At 41.0% G+C, this 24465-nt stretch overlaps 2 protein-coding genes across 4 annotated transcripts in view; one reads left to right on the forward strand and one right to left on the reverse strand.

The window, feature by feature from the left end:
• LOC140993880 (homeodomain-interacting protein kinase 1-like) overlaps positions 1–7360 on the forward strand; it is a 318372-nt gene extending 311012 nt beyond the window's left edge. The window contains exons 1-9 of one of the 3 annotated variants that reach the window (XR_012178689.1): positions 3008–3637; positions 4167–4358; positions 4452–4633; positions 4752–4864; positions 5383–5490; positions 5621–5700; positions 5779–6346; positions 6748–6814; positions 7160–7360. Coding sequence is in view for 1 of the 3 variants with exons in the window: in XM_073463435.1 (XP_073319536.1) it covers positions 4323–4358; positions 4452–4633; positions 4752–4860 (327 nt within the window). In the remaining 2 variants the exon portion in view is untranslated. Of the gene's footprint in view, positions 1–3007; positions 3638–4166; positions 4359–4451; positions 4634–4751; positions 4865–5382; positions 5491–5620; positions 5701–5778; positions 6347–6747; positions 6815–7021 lie in introns of those variants that run through there. The other 2 variants (XM_073463435.1, XR_012178688.1) reach the window with 2 other exon arrangements.
• Positions 7361–10036: 2676 nt separating this feature from the next.
• ssr2 (signal sequence receptor, beta) lies at positions 10037–17060 on the reverse strand. Its single transcript, XM_073463015.1, has 6 exons — positions 17006–17060; positions 16088–16248; positions 13601–13699; positions 12603–12711; positions 12440–12517; positions 10037–10608 (listed from the first exon to the last, which is right to left on the reverse strand). The coding sequence occupies exons 2-6, from the start codon at positions 16246–16248 to the stop codon at positions 10498–10500; spliced, it is 558 nt and encodes a 185-aa protein (XP_073319116.1). The 5' UTR covers positions 17006–17060; the 3' UTR covers positions 10037–10497.
• Between the last annotated feature and the right edge of the window lie 7405 nt (positions 17061–24465).

Raw genomic sequence — 24465 nt, forward strand, 5'->3', positions numbered from 1 at the left:
TGATGTGATAAGTCGGACTTCCTGTTTCAGCCTTTAAGACAGAAGCGGAAAAGTTTTTTCAAACTGGGCAACAAAATCATTTTTTTATTCAATATCTCAATGAAAACATACGGATGTTGCATCTGTATCCTATATCACCTATTAAACATCTACAGGAAATAAAAAAACAGCCTATAAATAGATATGAGGGGAAAAGTTAGGCTAAAATGTGGGACAGTACAGCCTACAAAACAATTCATTATCTTAAGGCATTTTTACCTCAAGGGAATATTCTATAGCTCTAGTCTAGTTTAAGGTTCAGGTGTCATGACATATAAATAGTAAAAAATTGAGTTTCAGTGTCATCATTATGAAAAAGAGCCTACATTAACATCCAGACTGAACCTAATTATCTAAAGCAAACAGAAAGTTCAAAATTGATGTTGGACTATTGATGGAACATATTATATTTTAGCTTTACAAGCTCCATACATACTTGTGCACATACACGTATATGAGAATGCATATCTATTCAGACCTGTAATTCTTAGACTTTTTCACACAGCTATATATATATATATTTTTTTTTTTTTTCAATTCTCTATTTATGGTTTCATAATGACTGAGTCACCATATATATATTTTTTCAATTCTCTATTTATGGTTTCATAATGACTGAGTCACCGTTAATACAAATGAGTTCCAGCTCTAATGCTGCTACTGTCTGTAATATGTTTCTATTTAGATTATTTGTCAGGATATTTTGTTATTATTGTCCCTGTTTGTCCTTATCTCCCTGTCTCTCTCTCTTTGTCTCTCTCGCTCTTTCTCCCCTCTCCACCCAACTGGTAGAGGTAGTGCCCACCCCGATTTTGGGTTCTTCCCGTTAGTCTCGTCCCACCCCTTGTCATGACATAACTTCTGTTGTGATTTGACACTATAATGAACAAAGATTGATTGGTTGATTGCTATAGCTGTCAATTTTAGTCCTTGAGTTCATAGCTGCGTGCATTATTTGTTAACTGCTATCAAGGAATATGACTCTTCTTTGTAGTATGTGTGAGAGAAGACGCCGCGAGATTTGTGGACTTCTACATGGTGTCCGCTGATAATGTAGTGGGCTGGTATGGACAGAAAATGCCAGGGCTGAATTTTTGTGCCAGTCCACCCCTGCATACAGCTACAGTTACACATCATATGTAGTTTACTGTATGTCAACCAATGGTCGCACTAGGCTACAGTAGAGCAATATGTATTTAGTTGATCAGGTTGTTGATTGTGGCCACGGAACATTGGTCCACTCCTCTTCAGTGTCTGTGAAGTCACTGAATATTGGCAGGAAGAAGAACATGCTGTCACACTCGTTAATGCTAAATGGCTGACATGTCTGGGGAGTATGCAGGAGAACTGGGATGAGGCAACAGCTCTGATGGACACTCCTACAGTCAGTGTCAAAGGGCAGAAGTGACTGTTTTTAAGTATTTTATATTGTTGCGTGCTGTATTTTTATTTGCATGAGTTGTTTGTATATGGTTTTAATAGGTTCGTTCGAGATGAACTGCGCCTCGCCTGGGAGGTGGACGAGACCAGGCGGCAGCAGCAGGGGGCGCTGACAAAAAGCTGCAGTCGAGTCGGACAGTTTCCAGCCGCCGTCAAAGAATATACAGGAAGTCACAGAAACATGTACATCCTGTTAGATCCACCTGTAGGCTACCTGTAGTTTGCAGAACACGTTCGGAGAGTTATGGCTGAAGAAACTGCGTATGCGTTCTTGATCGCTGATGAAATTGAAGCAGAAGAGATCTCCCTACTTCTCCATGAAGATGGACTGGAATCCACATAATAATCTCACAAATGTAACAAATAGAAATATAAACTTTGTACCAATGAATTGATCATACTTTTTAGGTTCACGGTTTTGAGGTCATACAAAGTGGATTTTTCTAAAATGATAACTACTTTTCACTGTGGTCAAAATTTGTCCATCATAACTTTTATTTGTTTAAGATGCCACTGTTATGATTGAGGTGAAAATCAGAACGACTGGGCAGATGTTAGCCCTTGGAAGTCATATTTATTGAATGAGAATTGCCTACAAAGTAAATTTATGTAAAGGCACTGTCATTTATAAATCATACAATCCCTAAATTTAAGAAATAGAAATACTGAATTAACAGTCCAAACGTCCTCACAGCTACATATATAGGCTACACATGGGGAGGACAAGCAGCAAAGGTTTCTTATCTTTATTTAGTGATGTATTTATATTTGTAATTATATACAGTATATATGTGGGAATATGTGTGTATCTGGCATTGTATTCTATCCTTTGTTCTTTTTGTCTGCCTTGTGAAGCACTGATTGCTCGTTTTTATAAGTGTTTTATAAATAACCTTCATTATTATTATTATCATTATTATTATTATTATCAACCACACAAAATATGTTTGTTAACAGATTAAACCTTCATTTCACAACATGAGATTCATATAATCTAGCATTAAATATAACAATTACACACAAAATTAGGATTTTCGGAAAAAGTAGTGTTTGTAGTCCTAAGTAAGAGCCAATCAGCTCTTTGATCAGGCGACAGCCAGGCGTTTCCCATCATGCCCTGCGGTCTTGCAGTCGGTGGAGACCGACTGCGGCGCCTGGCTCTAAAAACTGCGGCCGCCTTGGTCTCGTGAGGTTATCGCATGGATCTATAATAAGACGTTATATAATAGATCCATGGACGCACCGCTACTGTCCTTCGCGGCCTCACATAACCCAAGATCCTTTGCGCACCGCTGCTCAGTCCCGAAACAGAAGAGGAAGAAAGAGAAAATGGCGACATCAAGTGGCGCAGACATGACATATAAATTTAAGTAATGGGTTTATACTCGGTTTTTAGTCATTTGAACATCCAACGCCAGATATGTTAAACTTCAAGGGACTATAAAACCTATAAACCTCCAAATTTCAACTTTCAGTTAAAAAACGTGATGCTGGTACTGCTATGGTAAATATAGTTGTTATTCACCAATGGGTTAATGTTTATTTTGTAATGTTGATAATTCAATTTAGATTTGACACATTGTTCACACATAAATAAATGTACACGTTTCATAGATTTGAACCAAAACAGACTTTAATGCATGAACACCTGGTGACGCAACCAGGAAATACTCCAAAGGCTGGACCGTCCCATTTAACAACGGTGGACGTGGCCTTCAAGGTCTCTCCGAAGGACCCGGGCTCCGTGGGCCGCAAAGGCCGCGTCCTTGAAGGCTGCAGCCCCTGAATTTGGACACAGCCACAGGTGAATCACTGGGATTAATCTTAGCCTGTCTGTTAGCCTGGTCTGGAGCAGGCTCAGGCGCGAGATCTGGCAACACTGACGTTATGGCTGATTGATTGTGACCCGAACGAGATGGAGGAATCCGAAGAACCTCTTGGCCCTTTGGATGGAAAGTTCGAGTATGAGAAAAGCAAAGATGGAACAATCAATAAACACATTGTGATGTGCACACACTGCAGGAAGGAGTTTTTGTTTCACCGAAGCACCTCAAGCTTGTATATCATCTCAACACCAAGCATGTATTTGTCTGGGCTTCAGCTTCAGGTGTAATGCCTGACTTGCGGCAGACCACCCTCACTGAACGCAGGGCATTAAGTAAGTCTACCTCTGACAAGTTGACTGACACGATTGCCAAATGGATTGCAGATCGATTTAATATTGTCGAGGACATGGGCTTCAGAGAAGTTCTGAAAGTAGACAACTCTCGACAAGTTTCATCCATCCTATATTTGCTAAAAAAGAGCAATGGCTAAGATGCCCAAATTGTTTAGAATTACGGTTATTTTTTAGTTTGATTTTAAAAAAATCTTAAAAACACATCCTGTATTCGCAACATTAAGCAGACTGTGGCTGTGACGATTCCTAAATACTTCGACAAAGTCCATGAGGTGGGAGGTGTTGATTTTAATGTTCAAGGTTGTAAAAGATATTGTATATTCAAAGTAAGTGCCTTGTGCAAACAAGCAATTCCTTTTGCTTTAAGCTACTTTAAGCTATCTACAAACGTCACTATGTAAAGATATAGTGATTATCTGTACACAAAGTTTTAAGCACCACATTATGAAGACTTCACACATTAACTGTAAAAAAAACTAATCATGTCAAACTTGCCATGTGTTTCCAGGTTTCCATGCTGAAACAGTTCAAGCGCCTCAAACTCGAACACCACAACATTGTCAAGTTCATCGATTGTATTAAAACCAAACATGGAAAGGCAATCGTGTTTGAGGTATTGGATATCAGCCTAGGTGACTACTTAGGTAGTACCTAGGTGACGCCTATGCGTCTGAGTGACATCAGAACCGTCATCCAGCAGGTATGAACTTAGCACCATCACATGGAAAGCAAAGCACTGAGCACTCTGTCAGTTTTAGGCTTTGGTACATTCTTACTGACCATGTACTTTCAGATGGCAACAGCATTTGACATGCTGAAGGGGATCGGGGTGATCCACACTGACGTGCACCTCCACAACATCATGATGGAGAATCACCAAACACGACCCTTCAGAGTCGAGCTGATTGACTTCGGTGTTGCCATTTCCAGATCAGAAGCCAGCCAGGGCGCGCTCCTGCAACCACTGTGTTTTAGGTAGGATTAATTATTTTTATTATTACACTGGAGTGAGTTAGTAGTTTACCGTGTATTGCTCACTTTCCAAAATATGACAGTGTGAACATCCTGTGTAATGTTTCTTCTCCACATTCAGGTCTCCAAAAATCATGTTGGGCTGTCCATTTTCTGAGGCCATTGACATGTGGTCCCTGGGCTGTGTGACGTTCATAATGATATGTGGCAAACTGCCGTTCAAAGTATGAACTAGTAAGTCATCTACTATAGTCAGACCGTTTGTCAGTTACTCCTACTTGTGTGTCTTCACTCGTGCTTGTGGTTTTTCTCTAATTAGTGCTCCTTGTACATCCCACATGTATGATGAGAAATCTAAAGCTGGGAATCAAAAGGAAATTTTAAAGGAAATAGGGAATGAGAAACCATCCTGGTGTTTTGTTGAAACAGATGAAAAAATGCTCTAAATACTATTAATTACTTTGAGTGTGACAGAAGGAAGTAATCTGATGTTTAGTGGTTCAAAGAACTTTGTACCTTAGCTACGATGGGAGGTGTTAGTATTAGCATGTTGTCAAAAAGACAGCAGAAGCTTTCCAGGATGACCTGCCCTACTCTGCCTCTGATTGGCCAGTCTCACTCCTCATGCCTTAACCTAGTCGACCGACGAGAACTGGCCATTCAGATACGGGCGAGTCATTACTTTGTCCTCCTGAGAACAATATTTTGCTTCCACTTGCATATTTTGATGTAATGTTGTGTTTAACCTCCAGCTGCAGTGCATTATTGATCTCCTGAGTCAGCCAGCGGACTGTCTCAGTGCTGGTCTAGGGACAAAGAAGTACTTTAACAGGACTGAGTCCATCAGCTGGGAGCTCAAGGTACCACAGTGAACCTTCTCTGACCTTTTAATCTTTTATCAGAATATTTTCTTGTTAATGTTTCCCAACAGTTGATCATTCAGATTGATTTTGAGGAACATTAACACAAACACTTTGAACCTTTTTTCAGACATCTTTCGAGTATTTCAGATGTCACCTCGCAGTGTCAACAAGGGCCACAAGCTCCAGTCTCTGGACGATCTCAAAAAAGTATGAAGTAACTTTCATTGTCACTATAATCGATGGTCTTTTCATGATGGTGGATTTGACCGTTGTTTCCTCAACTAGATGCGTCTTGAGGAAAATAATGAAGCTGAGGCCGCAGAGCGAGAGCAGTGTATCGAGCTCCTGAAGGCCATGCTGAAGATGGATGCGGATGAGAGGATCACTCCCTGTGAAGTCTTCACTCATCCATTAATTACCAAAGACTACCCTAAGTGTGTGTGTGATGTGAGTCCTGTAAGTACACAGGTGATCAGTTTTCAGTCTGGCCTGAACGAGACGTCAGGGTTCTCAGTGACCAACACTGAAAGTAGCACGAAGTCCTCAATATGTGAGGACTCATGCGGTAAGTAACAGTCGCCTCCACTTGTGCCTGAACTGTCGTGCATTTTGGAGTACGGCTGAGGTCGTTAATGTCCTTTGACTTTCAGAAAACATGGGGGCAAAGGAGAAGCCTCAGAAGAAGAATCACTTCTGACGCGTCTTTTCCTGGATGAGGACGACCTTTGGTTCATGTTGTACCTGTGTTGAGGAGGTTTAGGGATGTTTGAAGGCCATGCTGAAGATGGATGAGGATGAGAGGATCACTCCCTGTGAAGTCCTCACTCATCCATTTATCACCAGACTACCCAAAGTAAGTGTGTGTGAGAGATGTGAGTCCTGTAGGTGATGCTTTGTAAGTTACTGATAATTAACCTGACGTAACACTGCCCAATAAACAGCACCTTTCCCCAGCAGCAGAGCCAGGCGGCTACTGCAGTTGAATGGCGGTGGTTATGTAATGCGATTCAGAGCATATGATTATAAACAGTCAGCAGATGCATGTTTAAATTAACAGGTGGAAACTGGAGAAAACACGCCATAAACAAACAAAGGCGGCGTAAAGGCAAGCCTCCACTGCTGCGATAATGCGGAATTTCTGTGTGAAAGGGTTATAGATTGAGCATATGTGCATTAGTGAGGACTGTGAGCCTGCTGCCTGTCATTAACATCCAATAAATGACTGCACTCCATCTCCCACATTTCTACCATCAGGTGTGATCCTGGTTCGACCTGCGACAGCCGAGCACACGCTGCTGGAAGATCAGGAGAGTGCAGTCAGGTGAGATGATGAAAAATAGTATCTCAACCTGTTGCCTTTGTCTATCACTCACTTCCATATCAAATCCACACGATGGCTAGATCAAGATCTTTACTACAGGAGGTTTTGGTCCACAAGAGCCTCAGAAACAAAAAATCTTGTTGAATTTTTGTTGTTTTTATTTATATTTAACAGGAGTAACACTCTAACTTTTTGTGGTGTTTTCAGTCTGGCCTGAACGAGACGTCAGCGTCCTTAGTGACCAACACTGAAAGTAGCATGAAGTCACCTCCACTTGTGTCTGAACTGTTGTGCATTTTGGAGTTTGGGAGACCGCTGAGGTCTTTAATGTCCTTTGACTTTTAGAAAACATGGGGGCAAAGAAGAAGCGTCAGAAGAAGAATTGCTTCCGACACGTCATTCCTGGATGAGGACGACCTTCGGTTCATGTGTTACCTGTGTTGAGGAGGTTTAGGGATGTTTGGGTTCCTTCTATTGCTCATTCGTCCTGTGTTTTGTGGGGGTTTTACTTCGGTACATTCAGTCAATAAAAAAAATTAGGTTGAATCTTTGTAATGTCATGACTTTCGTTAGACTTAGTAATACCACTAGTATTCAGTATTCATCAGTGTTGGTTTCAGGTTGAGTATGTGATACTGCACTTTTATATGAGAAGTTCACAGAGAAATAACTACACTACCTGCTCTGCACCAAACAGCAGACACAGTTGGAGACTAACTGGTAAAGATATTGGAGTATTCAAACATCAACATGATCACGCACTCCCACAGAATTCCCATATTCAGTGTTAAGTAATTTCATTTCCTCTCTTTTGTCCTATTGTAACGGCATGTCAATAATGTGAGTCGTACCTTAAGTTCAATGGAACAGAGATAGGGAATTTATTCATTCTCTATTTATTTATTTTTTTAAAAAAGGCACACAAATGTCAAGGCCTTGGAAGTACAGATAAGTCCACCTGTGTCCCCAAATGAAAATATGTTGGTTGAATAAGTGAGGGGATGTAATTTTACCACAGTAATTCTGCAAAGCAACCTCTGCAAAATCTGAGAGGGTCAGCAGCGAACTAAAAAACATTAGGCTACTTCAACTATAAGTAAAAAAGCACACATGCAAACTCATACGATGGGATGACCCAAGGCCAGAATTATCATGTGTGTCTCCCCCAATATACAGTTTAGCCTAACTGATATAAAAAATATCAATAAATTGCTATTCTATGACAGGCAACCACACACCACTGTCTGAAATAATCATTAGTAAATGACAAAACATAAAGGAGAAAACAGTTCTAGTATTGCAGTTCTGCGTGTGGTTTGTCCATGTGGTGTTGCCGTGGTACCCATCTAGCAGAACTCTTTGCTCAACTGCTGTGGGTAAACGTCAAACACTAGTAGCTACTTTGCTCAGGTAAGGGCTTGAAAATTGTTTCTATTTTTTCTTTTCTACTTTATCGACGGTGATATGTTGTGGTTTCTTTCTTGTGACAAATGTACTAGGATGCAGCCCCTGAATTGAGACACAGCTTGTGGCTGTGTCTCAATTCAGGGGCTGCATCCTGCGAAGGGCGCATTTGAAGGCCAATTGCATCACAACACTACGCTGGCTGTCCCAATTCGAAGGCTCCTTCAAATGCAGCCCACAAATGCGACCTTCATTTCCCCTTTTTGGAGGACGCACCGCTCATGGATCTATAATAAGACCTAATGTAATATAATAGATCCATGGCACCGCTACCATCCTTTGCGGCCTCCCATATCCCAAGATCCTTTGCGCGCCGCTCAGTCCCGAAACAGAAGAGAGAAAGAAAGAGAAAATGGCGATCTCAAGTGGCGCAGACATGACATTCAAATGTGAGTCTTGGGTTTATACTTGGTTTTTACTCATTTGAACATCCAACGCCAGATATGTTAAACTTCAAGGGACTATAAAACCTCCAAATTTCAACTTTCAGTTAAAATACGTGACGCTGGTAATGCTATGGTAAATATAGTTGTTATTCACCAATGGGTTAATGTTTATTTTGTAATGTTGATAATTCAATTTAGATTTGACACATTGTACAAACACAAATAAATGTACACGTTTGATAGATTTGAACCAAAACAGACTTTACTGCATGAACACCTGGTGACCACAAAGGCCGCGTCCTTGAAGGATGCAGCCCCTGAATTTGGACACCGTTGGACACCGGCTGTGTCCCAATTCAGGGGCTGCATCCTTCGAAGGCCAAGTGCGTCACAACGCCGTGCGAAGGCTGTGTCCAATTGGAAGGCCCCTTCAAATGCAGCCTGTCCTTCCCTCTTTTTGGAGGACGCACCGCTACTATCCTTCGCGGCCTCCCATATCCCAAGATCCTTTGCGTGCCCGAAACAGAAGAAAGACAGAAGGAAAATGGCAACATCAAGTGGTGTAGATCGTCACTTTCGCGGGCCTGGGCTGCAGAAATTGTGACGTAAGGGGCGGGAACATCTGGTGACGCAACCAGGAAACGCTCCGAAGGCTAGACCGTCCCATTTAACAACGGTGGACGAGGTCTTCGAAGGTCTCTCCGAAGGACCCGGCCTTCGTGGGCCGCGTCCTTGAAGGATGCAGCCCCTGAATTGAGACACAGCCACCGTTCAACTCTTCAGGGTGTTCTGGGCAAAAGAGTCCCCAGGGCAACAAAGCACAAATTTAAAGGTTCCAGGAGATACCACCTGTTGATTGGTGTAGGGGTGTCTGGGACTTTAGTTTGTATGTCAGGATTGCTAGGATTGACTGGTATGGTGTTAGATAAAATAGGATCAGGTAGAATACTTTACATTAGTATAATCTAGATGTATTTGTGTTTGTTGTGTTAGTTTGCTGTCAGGTGTGGCAAAGATTCCCCTATGTTGTGGGAGGGGTAGAAGTTAATGGCAGTGGCAGGCTATATAAGGCAGCCAATTTCCAGCAAGCACTGCCACTGCCAGGACTCCATGCAGCTCGTCATAATGTAGTTCTGATATATGTTAAATGTTGGTGAAAACAAACACCCGGTTTTGGTCTGCACCAAACCTCTGCTTCAGACTCCTGCTTCAAATATTTCCAGCCGCCACACGGCCATCATAACACTCTTTGAACATGATGAGCTTTACACTGGGTTAAGAAGCAACATTTAAAACAAAAGTATTGGTTTAATCACGCTTTTGCTGAGAAAAATATTGCATGTCGAAATCTCAGAAATCATTCAAATACAGCTTTAGAAAAACACAACCTGTTTTTATTAATTTATTTTGAAGTTCAACTGGTTCTAAACTTCAAATCCAAATTCAGTTCATTACACACACACAATTACAAAAGTACAAAAACCTGTTACAGTAGTAACTGCCATTGTAATTGTAATGTAAGTTGTCACATGAACCCATTTGCAAATATGAAGGAATGACAGGCAGCTGGTGAAGCTCAGGCTGTAGAGAGAACAGAAAGCTTTTCTGTACATGCTCATGATTTGTAACCACACTAAAGCTGTTCATGTTACTTTTGCTGTTCTTCTACTTCCTGACTCAAAGATCTTTTAATCATGCTGCTTGTTTGATGAAATTGCAATCATGTTCCTGGGTCACTGTACTTTCTGTTAACTTTCACCCCCAATATGGGTTATTAAGCTATTCAGAGATCCTTTGACTTCTATCCCCACCCCTCCCCCCAGCCGTGCCTTCTCAGTTCTTCTTGGCCTTTGGCGAGTCGTACTTCCTTTTGCTTGAGTACCAGAGGAGCAGAGGGATGCCAATGGAGGGCAGAGTCATAACGCCAAATGCAGCCCAGTCCAGCTAGAAAAGGAAGACATGGAGAAGTGAGTAGTGGGTCAAGGGATAGTCCAAAAATGTAAAGAAATGTGTTTCCTTGTCATTTTCATGTGTGATGCGTTAATTCAATGATTTATTTGCATGCAAGCAACGTTGCTCTGATGTCACCAGATGTAGCAGCAAACATCCTATTTGTAATGGACGGAGCTTCTGATTGAGGTTAGAAACAGACTGAAGTTAGTAAGTCAGATAAACTGTGATACAACTAAATTAAATCTGGGCCCATTAGCCAAGTAATGTACTTTTTTTTTTAATATATGGTGAGCAGGTGTTCGGTATTAGCCACATGCTGATTTGATCATGGCAGACTGCTTTCTTCATAATTACAATGCATTACTTTCAGATGATCAGTTTTCTCATAGCCATAATGGATACCTCTGTTGTTTTAATGCAAGTGTTTGAAGCACAGTTATAATCAGAGGTTTGTAAAGGTTTCATTTGAAAATGTGATTTCCCATAGCATGAGCTATTATTAGCCCTGTCAGTAAAAGCAGCCTCGCATCAAAATAAAAAGGAGAAGGAATTCCATGGTAATTCAACTCACCTTGAGCCCTGTAAAGTATGCTTATAATCATGTTTGGATACTATGTGAAGAGCCACTAAACAAATGCACCCATTTGGAAAAAGAATATGTTGGGTTTCAGTCCATTTGTTCACGCTTATCACATACAGTACAATAGAATTGGCATCAAAGTCCCTATCCCTTCCTTCTTTTACAGGTTCCTTGATCATTCTTGAAAGTCAGAATTGCCATTAAAAAAAATAAATCTTTTTTGTCACAAGCTCTTTGTGAATTTTAGAGTTTGCCTTTACAGCAGAAGAAGCGCGCATGCATTGTGTGTGTGTGTGTGTGTATATGTATATATATATATATATATACATACATACATACACATATACATACACACACACATATATATACATATATACACACACACACACACACACACACACACACACACACACACACACACACACACACACACACACACACACACACACACACACACGGTACAGCTAGCTAAAACTAATATAAAATCAAATACAAAGTCCTTTAGTTCAGTATCTTGTCTGACCCATTGTAAGATTCTCCATTTATACTGATTATTGCTATGAAAAAAGAACATTTCATCGTCTGAGTTTTTTTAATAAATTTTATTGACAATTTATTTGGTTATGATCTGAAGGCCACACTGATGTCCATTCCGAGTTCAAGGACTGGACCCATTTTTTAAAATTATAAAAAGCACGTTTATTGCATTTATGTATTTAATCAAGCAAATTTTATTCCTTTGTCATTGTTTTAAAAAAGGTAGTGGTGTTAACAAACGTTTTTATGCAAGCCATTGCCATCTGCTCATATGGGAGAAGTTTGACTTCAGGGCTTCAAAGATTTACTGCCCAAAGGGTAACTCTGCAGTAAAAGGAATATATTACAGGATTTTCTTAAACCCAACCCTTGTTTTTAGGATGTATGAAGCTACTGAAGGCACGCTGCATACAAAAACTTTAGCAGAATAGCTGAATGAGCCTGTTTGGGGTAATGTCATATTTCAACATTGCTAGGATATTCAGCTGACAAGCTGGTTACATTTGGACATCAGCACAACTTCCAGTTGGGAACTATTTTTTGAATGGGATGTCTTGATTAAAACGTGCAAAAGTGATTGCTGGGCACCCACCCATACACTATTACAAACCAAGAACACCTCATGTCTATGGCACTCCCTGCAGGTCAGTCCACTCAGTGCAAGCCTAAGTGAGCAAGTGACATTTTGAATTGAATACTACTCACATAGTGTGGGGAGAAACGTCGGTCGAACTCCCTCTGAGCCAGGATGCCTCCCTGGCCAGGGGCACTGGTGTAGCCAACCTGCAGGAAGAACGGACATCAGCTTCCTTCACTTCACTAAACACTTTAACTGCTTTGATTCATCAAGATAATCAACTGGTTTTACCACGACTTGTCCTCCTTCCTGGGCCAGGTAGCTGACCGAGGCAGAGGTGAAGTTGAAATATCCAGCTTTCAGGGGGCGCAGCACCACTGTGTGAGAGACATTGCTGGCTCTGAATGTTCCAGGGTTAAAGCTGACAACTTTGAAAAAAGGATGAAGAGTCCATTGATGTATGTTTGAAAGCAATTCAAAAATTATCCTTCTACAGTCTGACCTTCTACTTAGTTTTTAAGTTGTCAGAGAAATTGGGTGGCAATAGCTCAGTCCATAGGGACTTGGCTTGGGGACTCAAAGGTGGCCGGTTCAAGTCCCACTTGGACCAGAAAAAGTTTGATGTGGACTAGTAATGGAGAATGCTAGTTCACATCCTGGGCATTGCCGAGGTGCCCTTGAGCAAGGCACCGACCCCTAACACTGCTCGTTGGGCGCCGTGCATGTGGCAGCCCCTTCACTCATCTCCTCTATACACTGTGTGTAATGTGAGTGATAAAGAGGACTAGACTAGAAGGGATCTTAAAATAAAATTAATATGTTAGAAACTTTAGAGCCCAACATACACTTGAAAGTGTTCTTTGTGACAATGTGCTGCCTTGCTTTGCCCAGTGGCGGGCAACTTCTCCCTGATCTCTGCCTCATAAACAATAAAACTCACAGCGTTTTCCTGTCCACATCTCTCTCATGGTACATGGTACTTGGGCGTTTCATTCAACAATCAAGCTTTGACATCTATAATTTCTTAACTGTCTCTATCTGTTCCATTGTTTTGTAGTTCTGCTGTCTGTGATGTGTATGAAGTGGCTGCAAACAGAGGCACCCAGAGGTTATACAGTGAAAAGTGAACAAAATCGGTGTCAGTGAGCCCTGAATAACCCAAAATACAGAGATGCGTTTGATGAACTGTTAAGGTTTTTCTCCAATTTAACTACAATTACCAAATTAATCCTACTGCACCAACAACTGCAAGGTGAGAGGAGCAATAGGACATTTGTGTTCAAGGATACGGTGCAATCCTGTCCCATTTGACATTCAACATTCCTGAAACGATTCCAAAGTCTTCAGGAGGGAAAGAATCATCTGACAGCTCCACCTCCAGAGCAGCGCTGTAAAGACAGAAAGGACGAGAACACAGTAAGAACTGTATGTGTACTGGGACAGTGCCTGAATAGCTCTTAATACATGACGAATGTCTCCAGAATACAGGGCTTTGTCGGATTTTTTTTTAAAATCAAGGTTTCCAGTACAGTGCAAGATACAAAATGTTTGCCTGCTCCTAAGGGAGTGTATGTGCGTTCTTCAACGTGGGAAACCCACCAGAAACAGTCAACTGACTCATGTCACATTGCTAAGAGACAAATTTGCCTCTTTTACATCATTATAAACACACCAGAAAAACAGGGAATAGTATAAAGCAGCAGATCATATACCACATTAAGAAGACTCTAAATGCATTTCTTATTAAGTCCTAAACAATAACATTCTGAATTACACGTCTTTTTTTCTGGAGCTGAGGGTGGAAGTTGCTATCGACAGATGTCCTTAACTTTAAGACCTGTCATATCAATCTCCCTGACAGGTGTGAAATTCATTGTGTCCACCTGGGTGTAGTGTGTCGATCACAGCCAGTAGGTGGTGAAGCCGATAAGCACCTGTGACTAATGCAGAGTCATTTGACGCGCTAGTGAATGCTGATTGTAGTCATTCACATTAAAAAAAAAAGAAAAAAAAGACATAAGCCAGATGTAAGTGGGTGTTTTGGGGGTTTTTGTCCAGTGTGAAAGGAGTATTTGTGTCCCAATGTTAATTTTTTTCAGTGAGTACAATGAACATCCCTACAAGCATTACACAATGCAACTTTGCACAGCTGCTCTTTATGCCCAGCCACTAGAAGTGATGTTTCTAAACTTTTGCTTTCCACTGTGGTATAATTTTCAATGAGCCGAAAAATAACCAGTCACGTTGGTGGCCAATCCAGTGTTTCCTTCACATTAATTTATTTGTGGCAGTCGGCCACAATAGCAACATTGGCCGCCACATATTGATTTTCTTTTTTTGGAGCCGTGCATCCCGTTCCCACTCATGACAGCGCACCCGTCAGTGAATAGTGATGTTATATACTCCAGACAGTGGATGGCGGTTTGGTTTGTAGTCCGCCGGTAAAAACAACGAAGCAGAGGAGGAGGAATATTTAACGCAGTTGGCTTGAACTGAGTGATCACACGTGAACCATCACGTTCCACAGAGAAATTTCTGTTGTGTTCTCTCTGTAGCATTTAACCATGCTCCTTCTCGTGCTCAGATTTATTCTCCTCATGCTCACATTTTGTGCTCGCACTGAGATGTCTGCTGCTTTCTTTCAAAATGTGTGCTTGAACTCAAAAATCAAAAGCTTGTGCTCAATTTTTTTCTTCTTGCACACAAAAATTTCGCTTGTATTCAAATATGTCCTGTGCTCGCTCAGATCTAAAGTCCATGCTCTCAGATCTTAAGTCTGTGTGCTCAAATCTAATGTGCACGCATTCAGAACAATCACCTCCTCTCAGATTGAGGTATCTGCTCAGACTCAAGGCTGTCCCTCCCTGCGCTTAAAATATTGTGTTTCACCAGCCAATAGGGACACAGCTAGAGTGTGGACCAATCAAATGACGGATGCCGCCTTAGGTGCGTTCCTTTGTCCTTTTTTTGAGTGCTCCATAGGGGGCGGGTATATGGTCTGTTTGTAAAACTGCTTCTCTCAAAATACACCAATTTACCATATTAGCCAGCTATTTGAATCGTCACCTATTTAAGACGCCAGCATATTTATGTATAATTAATCTTAAGTAATCCTAAAAAGAATTACCATAGTTTAGATTTTTTTTACTTTAATATTAGCGGATATATTTTATATAGTATAAATACTCACAGCAGCATAGGAATGTTACGATAGTTGAATGGTTAAGTACGCTGCCAGTTGTTGCATTTTTAAACCATGGGACGCCGCTTATGGTCAAAGGGTTAATCAGAATCAGAAATTCCATTATTAGTGTAATGTCATTCAGGCCAAGAAAAAAACAAGCACAAACATTCAGAAGGTCTGCTGCTCATAGCTACATAACTAGAAAACTTTGCTAATATGCTGCCAATATAGTATGTCAGTGTGTGTGTGTATTATGTGTTTAAGCACATGCCTGTGTTGTGGTGTTGGGGGGCTGGGGGAGGCTGCCTCTGCAGCACTAAGGAGTGAATGGGCGTGTTTTAGCGCCCCTCCCAGACCTGCCCATGTTGATTACCTTTTTATCCACATTCTAGAGGCATTTTTTAAAATTTCCACGGTAGAGGCACATCAGACAAAACTCTTGGGTTTAGCTACTCTTTTAATCCCCCAAGAGCTCACAGCTCACAAGCAATTGGACTTAACATTTCAAGAGATTGTGTCACACACAGTCAAACAACAACTTTTTAGTGGCTATGTGAGAGTACTCTATTGCACTTAGTAAAGTCCTCCTGACCTGGAGCCCACATTGTAGATGTTGTACTGCAGGGTGAGGTCTCGGCCCTCCACAGCATAGCGGTTCAGCAGGGATTTAGAAGCCAGTAAACGGGCTCCCTCTTCTCCTGAGCCCAGACCGAGCAGAGCCAGGACCAGAAACACATGCAGCATCTTCGTCATCTGGAAGAAAAACAGGCCACAATGATCCAAATAAAAATCTGACTAACTACTGGAGAAATGAACTACAAAGACATTCTCTGTTAGGATGTGGATGCCCATGGTTTAAGAATGACGTGTTCATATGGCTAATGTTCAGGTGTCCACATACATTTGGGTATGTAACGTTAGAATGAAGTAACTTTATTGTCCATCCGAAGCAGGAAAATGGTTTAACGTTATAAGGCTCAGTCCGGACTTTAAGCTAGCGAACCAATCATGAAACAGCCTACATAATCTAAACCCAATCTGTAGGTAAATGTCTGTGGAAAATCACTTCAACATGTCAAAGCGTCGTATTCTTTGCAGAGAAAGGTCCGATTAGATGAACCCGACGATGATTTCACCTAATTATGTTCATGGCTAACAGTTTGCTACGATGGGAGCTAGTGTTATAGCCATTTCACCTGAGCTTTATCGACAAAAACGACAGCAACATTTCTGCTTAAACAGTTGAGAGCATTAATGAATAAATGAAGTAAAAGGTGTTGTATTTTAGCTTGGCTCAGTCAAAGAGCTGAACACTGACTGTGCGACAGACGCTTACGTGGACCAAACGAGACAGAAAACGTTAAAGCTCTCAGTGAGACTAAAGACCAGCGCTCATTATCGACATTTATATTACAGAAATGGAGCCATGGTAATATATATGATTCTAAAATATCAAATTAGCAGAACATTGAGGTTTACACAGTTAAAGGAAGGATATACAAGTACATACCGTTGCTGTTCAGTGGTGCTCTTCGAATAGCAGATATTGAAGGAGGTGGAACGGCGCATGCTCACAACTTTAAAGCTGCTGTATGCATGACGTGTACCGAGGGGGACTGAAGGAAGTGTCCGAGCAGCGCAGCGCCCCTGGTGTTTGGGGGCGGTGTTGTTTCCTCGAATTGTAAGGGGCGATAATTTGAATGTAAAACTTTATTGTGATGTAGTTTACCTTGTTGTTTAGCTACTTTCAGCTTAGCAAACAATCTGAATACTTCTTCCACCACTGCATAACTCTGTGTCCAGCCGCTGCACAATGTGATGTGTCAACAGGGCCGGATTAATGCATAGATTACACCAGGCATTTTTCGTGGGGGCCCCTACAAGCACATTTTGATATTTAGTGAACAAACAAGATGACTCAGCTCCCACATGAATATCACAATCTACATTTATTTAGTTAGGTATATATTTTAGCTTATTCATTTATATTTTGTTATTCATATGCAATTCATTTTATAGTAAAAGTATATCCCCATAATATGCGTTAGAGTCTAAATCAATGTCATCATCTAAATTTTAGATGATGACATTGTATATTTAATCTAATTATGTGTCTTTTCTTATTCAGATTTTAATATTTGAATGGTAAATTTAGGATTACAGATGCGTTCTCCTGACTACCAATGAGGGGAAACCACTGAAACACTTTCCCCCATGTTGATGCCAACGTTGTGTATGTTGTTTTTTTAAATGAATTAATAGCTACATTAATATTGAAATAAATAAAACTTTATTTCAATATTTATGTAGCTATTAATTAATTTAGTTATAGATAGATATAAACAGAATATAGAAAGCAATTTTCTATATTCTAAAATATTTTTTTAATTATATTTAACATGTGCAGTTTGCAGTTGATGTTCTTTTCCCTTCTGACTGGGCGTCTTGTTGAGGCCCTCGACATGTGTCTACTCCAGCCCAGTGTGTCAGTATCAACTGGACAAAACTGTTCGTTAGTCCCATGGCAAGAATTTGATGTTGGGCCTTTCTTGATTACCCAAACCCCGCTCGCTACTTTGTACCGTCTATGTTTGGAATATGTACCCTGATAATTCTACATTCCTCTTAAATGCAATAGGGTTACAGATAACAGATTCATATTTGTCCACACATCCAGAAACCCACCAGTCCTCATGTAGAACACTACCATGCCCACCGAGGTGAAGTTAGTTTTAGGTTGGATATTGGACAGAGACAGACATTCACTCCAGAGACACCCAGCGGCGTCTCTTCCTCAGTGTCACCCAGTGAATTTTCACTAATATCATCAAGTTAGCATGAAGAGTTTTTGTGTAAATCAAACAGTAGGGTAATTCATTGATGGTCCTTAAGTCTGCTAACCGTCCTCCTACTGCCAACACTGGGTGACACTGAGGAAGAGACATCACTGGGTGTCTCCAGAGTGAAATGTCTGTCCAACATCCAACCTAAAACACCTCGGTACGATGCCCTGGCTTTTCTGTGTCATGGAGAATGATTTGATTCAAATCAGCTCCCTCGCACTATTGAATACACCTGTCAGCATACAGCTGTACAAACATCCCTTTAATTATACAGTATGAGCCCGTGGGCCAGGACAGTTAGGCTGTCGCCACTACAAGTGTGTCTGTATGGAATCATTTGGTTAGTTTGCTTTGTTACTTTTATCACCCTGTGAATTTGCCCACAAACCACAAAAGTTGAACTTCTAATGCTGCTGCAAATAATCATTTAGGCAAGATTTAACAACCTTTATTGATGCATAGGTGTTTTTAAGTACTCCACAACCTTCTCAGTCTTTTGTTTCGTCCGTCCCAACTTCTTTGAAATATGTTGCTAGTATTAAATTAATTCTGTATTCAGCCTTGTTGTCCTTGTTTTTAACTGTTATGTAGCTGTATTCCATTGTGGATATATTATAAGCAATGGAAATTCCTCATAAGTGGTGTACACATACAACAGTTTGATTTTCCATGTAGAGCCTATCCAGAAGCTTTAATATCTGTGAGCTATTACCTACTTTCTTACTGGAAACATATTCAGCCACCAGGTGGAGACAAAGAACCTGCTTTGCATCCTGTTTAAACCCGTCACACAAATGTGCCAGCTACCAATGGAGCCAACAGAGTCAGTCAGACAGAGAGACATAGGGTTTATTCCCAGTAGGTCACACAGACCCAGTTTCAAAGTGTATGCAGTCTGCTGGAAATGTAGGGAAGACGGGGACGCTAGGAGGCTTCATGTACTGTGGACATTCCAACAGTTGTGAATTAAAAGGGTCTTCAGTTTGTATGTGTCCAAAAAATGTTATTGTGAGAGACTGTATAGTATTATCATTGAATGACTGAGCACAGACAGCAACAATGAATGAACAGCATGTTACTGTCAGGAACCCCCTTGAAAATCCCCCTTTTCATGCCAGTGACAAAGTAAATGTTGCTGCATATGAAACATGTCACATAGGATATGTAACAAGATAGAACAAATATTAAACATGGATGGAGGATGGGTCTCGGCTCAGAACAGACCCCATACACTTGTGGTGTGGATCCTGATAAAGGGACGGGTCCAGGAAATTTTCTCTCACTTTCATTTACATTGTGAGACAGGACATTTTCATTAATTTGTCAGGAGTAATGCATGGATCTTGATGAAAAAATCTGGTGTATTTAGGTGGCTGGTATCTATGAGTCAGTATAATGTGACGTGGATCCTAGAACTGATGAACTTTAATTATGGTTAAGCAGTTATGGATGGTTTGAAATGGAGACTAACAGGACTATTGAGTTTGATATTGGATTAGGCTTGATTGAATTAAAGGGGACTGTTGGGCCTTAGCAGAGGTACAGTCATGGTCAATAGTTTCCATCTCCCTGTAAAGAACATGAATATTAGGGGTGTTCGAACAAGGGTACCTCACGATTCGATTCGATTTCGATTATGGGAGCTTCGATTCTTCGATTATAATGATTGTCGATTCGATTCGATTTTTGGTGCCATGATTCTTCGATTATTGCGATTTTAATGCTTTTTTCCATACAAGATTGATTTTGTCTTCATCTGTCGCTACATTTGTAAATAAATAGCCTATCAATTAACTCAGTTCCTCTAAAACTACACTCATTAAGTAAATAACAAGGTTTTTTGAACATTTGACTTGTATTTTTCAAAGACACAAAATATTTAATTTTATGACTATGTAAACATTTGCACTTTGACTTACTTAACTTTGACCAGGGAATGCTCCACTTGCACGAGAGCCCCCTCTATTGGCGGAAAACACTGAAAACAGTCAAGCCCTGGATTTAATGAGTTCATTAATTCAAGCAAACAAGATATGTACTTCCATCAAATTTATTTAATGGAAAATGGAAACTTATTCAGTCTGGAATATGAATAGGATAACTTAACAAAAAAAGCTGCCATAGGGAACAAAAGTGCATTCTTCAAAATTAAATAATTCAACTTATTCAGTCTGGAATATGGATAGGATAACTTAACAAAAAAGCTGCCATATTCCAAGGGAACAAATTGCATTCTTCTGAACAAAAGTGCATAATTCAAGTGAACTTATTCAGTCTGGAGCTTCAGTACAGTGAGGTGTTTTGAAGAACGTGACTCACCAACTTCCATTTGTTCTTGTCCAACTTGAGCACAAAATGCGCTGTTATAGTAACGAAGGATTTGGTGGCAACCGAGGTCCACGCATCACATGTAAGCGCTACCCTGCTCACCTTCTTCATGGACTTCAGGACGTTTGCTTTGGTTTCGTCGTAGAGGTGGGGGATTTCTTTCTCTGCAAAGTATTTTTGGTGAGGGAGTTTGTAGCGCGGCTCCATGGTGCGCACCACTAACCAAAACCCCCTGTTGTTTACTACTGAATACGGGCGTAAATCCGTCGCAATGAAAGTAGCTATTGCTTTTTTAATGCTTGTCGCCTTCTCCGAGTTCTTGGGAAATTTGGAGACAGTCTCCAGGATGGTCCTCTGTGTGGCGGGCACGACCGGAGGAGCCTTCTCCGTTTCGGGATGAAAGCGTACAAGGTGCTGCTTCATGTTTGTGGTGTTGCTGAGGTACTTTATTTTTGCTTTGCAAATCTTGCAAATCACGTAGGTCTTGTCAATTGTCTTGTTTGCTCTCTCATAAAATCCAAAGTGCTTCCACACGGTTGCAGTCAACCCCGGTGGCGAGAGAATTGGCCACTCTTTGGGGGCTGCTAAAGCTGTTGCCATTTTGCAAAGAAACTAACGTTACTGCTCCATTTGTTGTGGTCCCACTCGCGCTTCCGGTTACATGTTTTTGTTCCGGTCTTGCGGCAAAGCATCTACGTTAATTAATCGATGCCAAATCGTCACGTGACGCATCGCGATGCATCGCCACATCGATGAATTGCACCCACCTCTAATGTATATCATGTCAGTCTTTCTTTGTAGCATGGCCTCTGAACTTCTTCTGAGTGATTCTGATTGATAACAGCTGGTGACCTTTCTGGGCCAGTTTTAATCGGGCTTGTTTGATACAGCCATTAGACTCAACCACAAACACTACAATGGGAAGCTCAGCATTGATCTGAAAGAGTGCATTATTGATTTGAACAAGTCAGGAAAGTCACTTGGAGCCATTTCAAAGCAGTTACAAGTTTCAGGACCAACTGTTCAAACAACTGTTTGTAAGTATAAACTGCATGGCACAGTTGTGTCACTGACACGATCAGGAAGAAAACACAAACTATCACCTGCTGCTGAAAGAAAACTGCAAGCATGGTGGGGCTGTTTTGTTGCCAGTGGATCTGCTGCTCTAAAGAAAGTAAATGGAATAATGAAGAAGGAGTATTATCTCCAAATTCTTTAGGAAAACCTAAAATCATCAGCAGAAGATTGGCTCTTGGGTGCAGTTGGATGTTCCAACAGGACAATGATCCCAAACACACATCAGAAGTGGTAAAGGAATGGATCAATCAGGCTAGAATGGAGGTTTTGGAATGACCTTCTCAAAGTCCTGACTTGAACCCGATCGTTAACATGTGGACTGTCACGATCTCATTCTGGGGTGGAATTGTTTGTGTTTTGGTGCTTGGTTTTGCTTTTCTGTTATGCTTGCAGAGGTGCACTGTGAGGCTGGGCAGAGTTTGCTGTCTCTGGAGTGCTTACGCACACGTACTTGCAGCAGGTTGGCAATCAGCGTCTGCTGATAAGCCCTGATCTCCACGCTACCTGCTGCCAGATGATTTCGTCAACCAGACGTGGTATATGGCTCAGTCGATATTGACTCTTCTATTTTGATGTTTCCTGATTCAAGATCTAACTTCGCTTTGCTTTGCCTCCAGTGATCAGTTGTGCGCTCATCTGCCAGTTACTCCGCTTCAGCGAACCGACTCTCTTCACTTCTGCAGCACACAACCTGCCCTGCACTCACCTGAGCGTCTACACGCCATGCAGCACACCAGTGCCACTGTGAGCTACCTCTCCTCCTCCCTCCACCACTCGGACCTAGACTCAAGCCTGAACAGCGTCTACCTTCACTTGCTGAAATTGTTTAAATCCTTGCACTCCTTATCTAGCCTTGTGTCCGCTTTTGGGATTTACAAGCTTCCACTCAGTGTAACATGGACTGTGCTGAAGAAACAAGTATGTGCCAGGAAGACAACAAATTTAGTTGAACTTCACCGATTGTGTCAAGAGGAGTGGTTAAAAATTCAACCAGAGAACAACCTGCAGCTAACTGAGGTGAAAGTGGCCAAGAGACATTTAACCAAATATTAGAATTACTGTATGTATATTTTTGATCCAGCAGATTTGGTCACATTTTCAGAAGACCTATAATAAATTCATTACTGAACCAAACTTCATGAATGTTTTTGTGACAAAGTAGTTTGTGTTCCACTCATTCATCACAGAAACATGAGAGCTGTAGAAATCATTTGGACTGAAGATGCCATGATATACATGTTCTTTATGAGTGGGTGGAAGATTTTGATCATGACTGTATTCACTCTACTGAGTGACATTATTCTGCCTTCTTGGGGTGGGAAGTTGTGGAAATGGTATTATCTTGTTAAATTTCAAAATGAAAGTTGAAATTGATAGTGCAAATTTCCTTTTAATTAAGAGTGTTTAAATTATTATTATTATTAGAGCCCAAGCACTGACCAGTGCGAGGACCTATTGAATCTGTAAGGATTCTTATTATTATAGTTCCACCACTTCAATCGCACTTTTGGCGGCCTGAACATACCCCAAAACTCTCCTGGTGTGGCCAGGTGACTCCATAGCGCCACCTAACATCAGAAAATTCACGCAAAAAACATTTTTGATCGTCATTAAATTCACAGGACTCATAGGTCTCATCGATTTAGCCAGGAATTCGTTTTGTTGGAATTTTTGCCACAACAGGAAGTCAGCCATCTTGAATGGCGTGCGGCGATTTTCATTTTTCTGACACTGTTTACAGTACTTTAGCATGTTCGCAGACTCACCAAATTTGGCACGTAGGTTCAAGCTCATGAGTATGTTAATTCAATACCATAACTGCCCTTAGGTGCGGCACAACAACTCAGTAGCACCCCCTAATGGCTTTTCCCATTTGGTACGTACAAACAAACTCCTACAAACACCAAATTTTGCACATGCATCACCAGTCACGAACATTCATATCTGATATGGGTCTGGGCCTTTTAAGTGAAAATATGGCTCCACAGCGCTCCCTGGAATGTTTCAAACTTGAAGCCCTGCCTCCCTCAGACCAACAGGAAGTCGGCCATTTTGATTCGAAGTTCAGATTTCACCACCGTTTTCACACTTTTCCTGCCTCATACTTTAATGAACTCCTCCTACAGATTTAACACCACAGACTTCACATTCACTCAGTCTCATCCTCAGACCTTGAACATGAAAAGTTATCAAAAGCTTTCGCCTCCATTACACTTGATGGCCATGGCGGTGTGGTCAATTTTGATCCCTCGTCATAAGCAGGAAGTCCTTATAACTTCAACATACAATTTCCCATCGGCCACGGCCGATGTACGTGGGTCGAGGGCCTGTTCATCACTGTTTGCAGTTTTAATTATTATTATTATTATTGGAGAATAAAATGGGGCTGAGTGCCCACACTGATGAAGCTGTAGCTTAAAGAAGGAGCACCCTAAAGAGTGATTCAACCAATGTAGGCTCAAATATTCTTCAGAAGTCTCATAAGTAATGTGAGACTGACTGACAGCAGGCAGACTGATAGTTGTTCAAGGATTTTATGGGGAATATTGGTTAATCCATCATGATTTACTTGGAATGCATCACAATGCTTGTGTGGCACCTAACATTAAGCAAGTGTTGCACCATGTAGTTTTGTAGAAGAAATTCAAACTCAGAATTTTAATATTTACAATATTAATGAGGTAATAATACAAACCTTTTGCATAAGTGAATAAACAAGCTG

This window comes from Pagrus major, chromosome 3 (genome assembly GCF_040436345.1).
Source record: "Pagrus major chromosome 3, Pma_NU_1.0".
In the NCBI taxonomy this organism is placed as follows: domain Eukaryota; kingdom Metazoa; phylum Chordata; class Actinopteri; order Spariformes; family Sparidae; genus Pagrus; species Pagrus major.

Excerpts from the sequence above, each read along its gene's own strand:
- ssr2 (XM_073463015.1), bottom strand. The coding sequence starts at position 16,248 with ATGACGAAGATGCTGCATGTGTTTCTGGTCCTGGCTCTGCTCGGTCTG. Across the intron at positions 13,700-16,087 it reads ATCTACAATGTGGGCTCCAG|CGCTGCTCTGGAGGTGGAGC; the intron begins GTCAGGAGGACT and ends CTGTCTTTACAG. Across the intron at positions 10,609-12,439 it reads GACGTTTCTCCCCACACTAT|CTGGACTGGGCTGCATTTGG; the intron begins GTGAGTAGTATT and ends TTCCTTTTCTAG.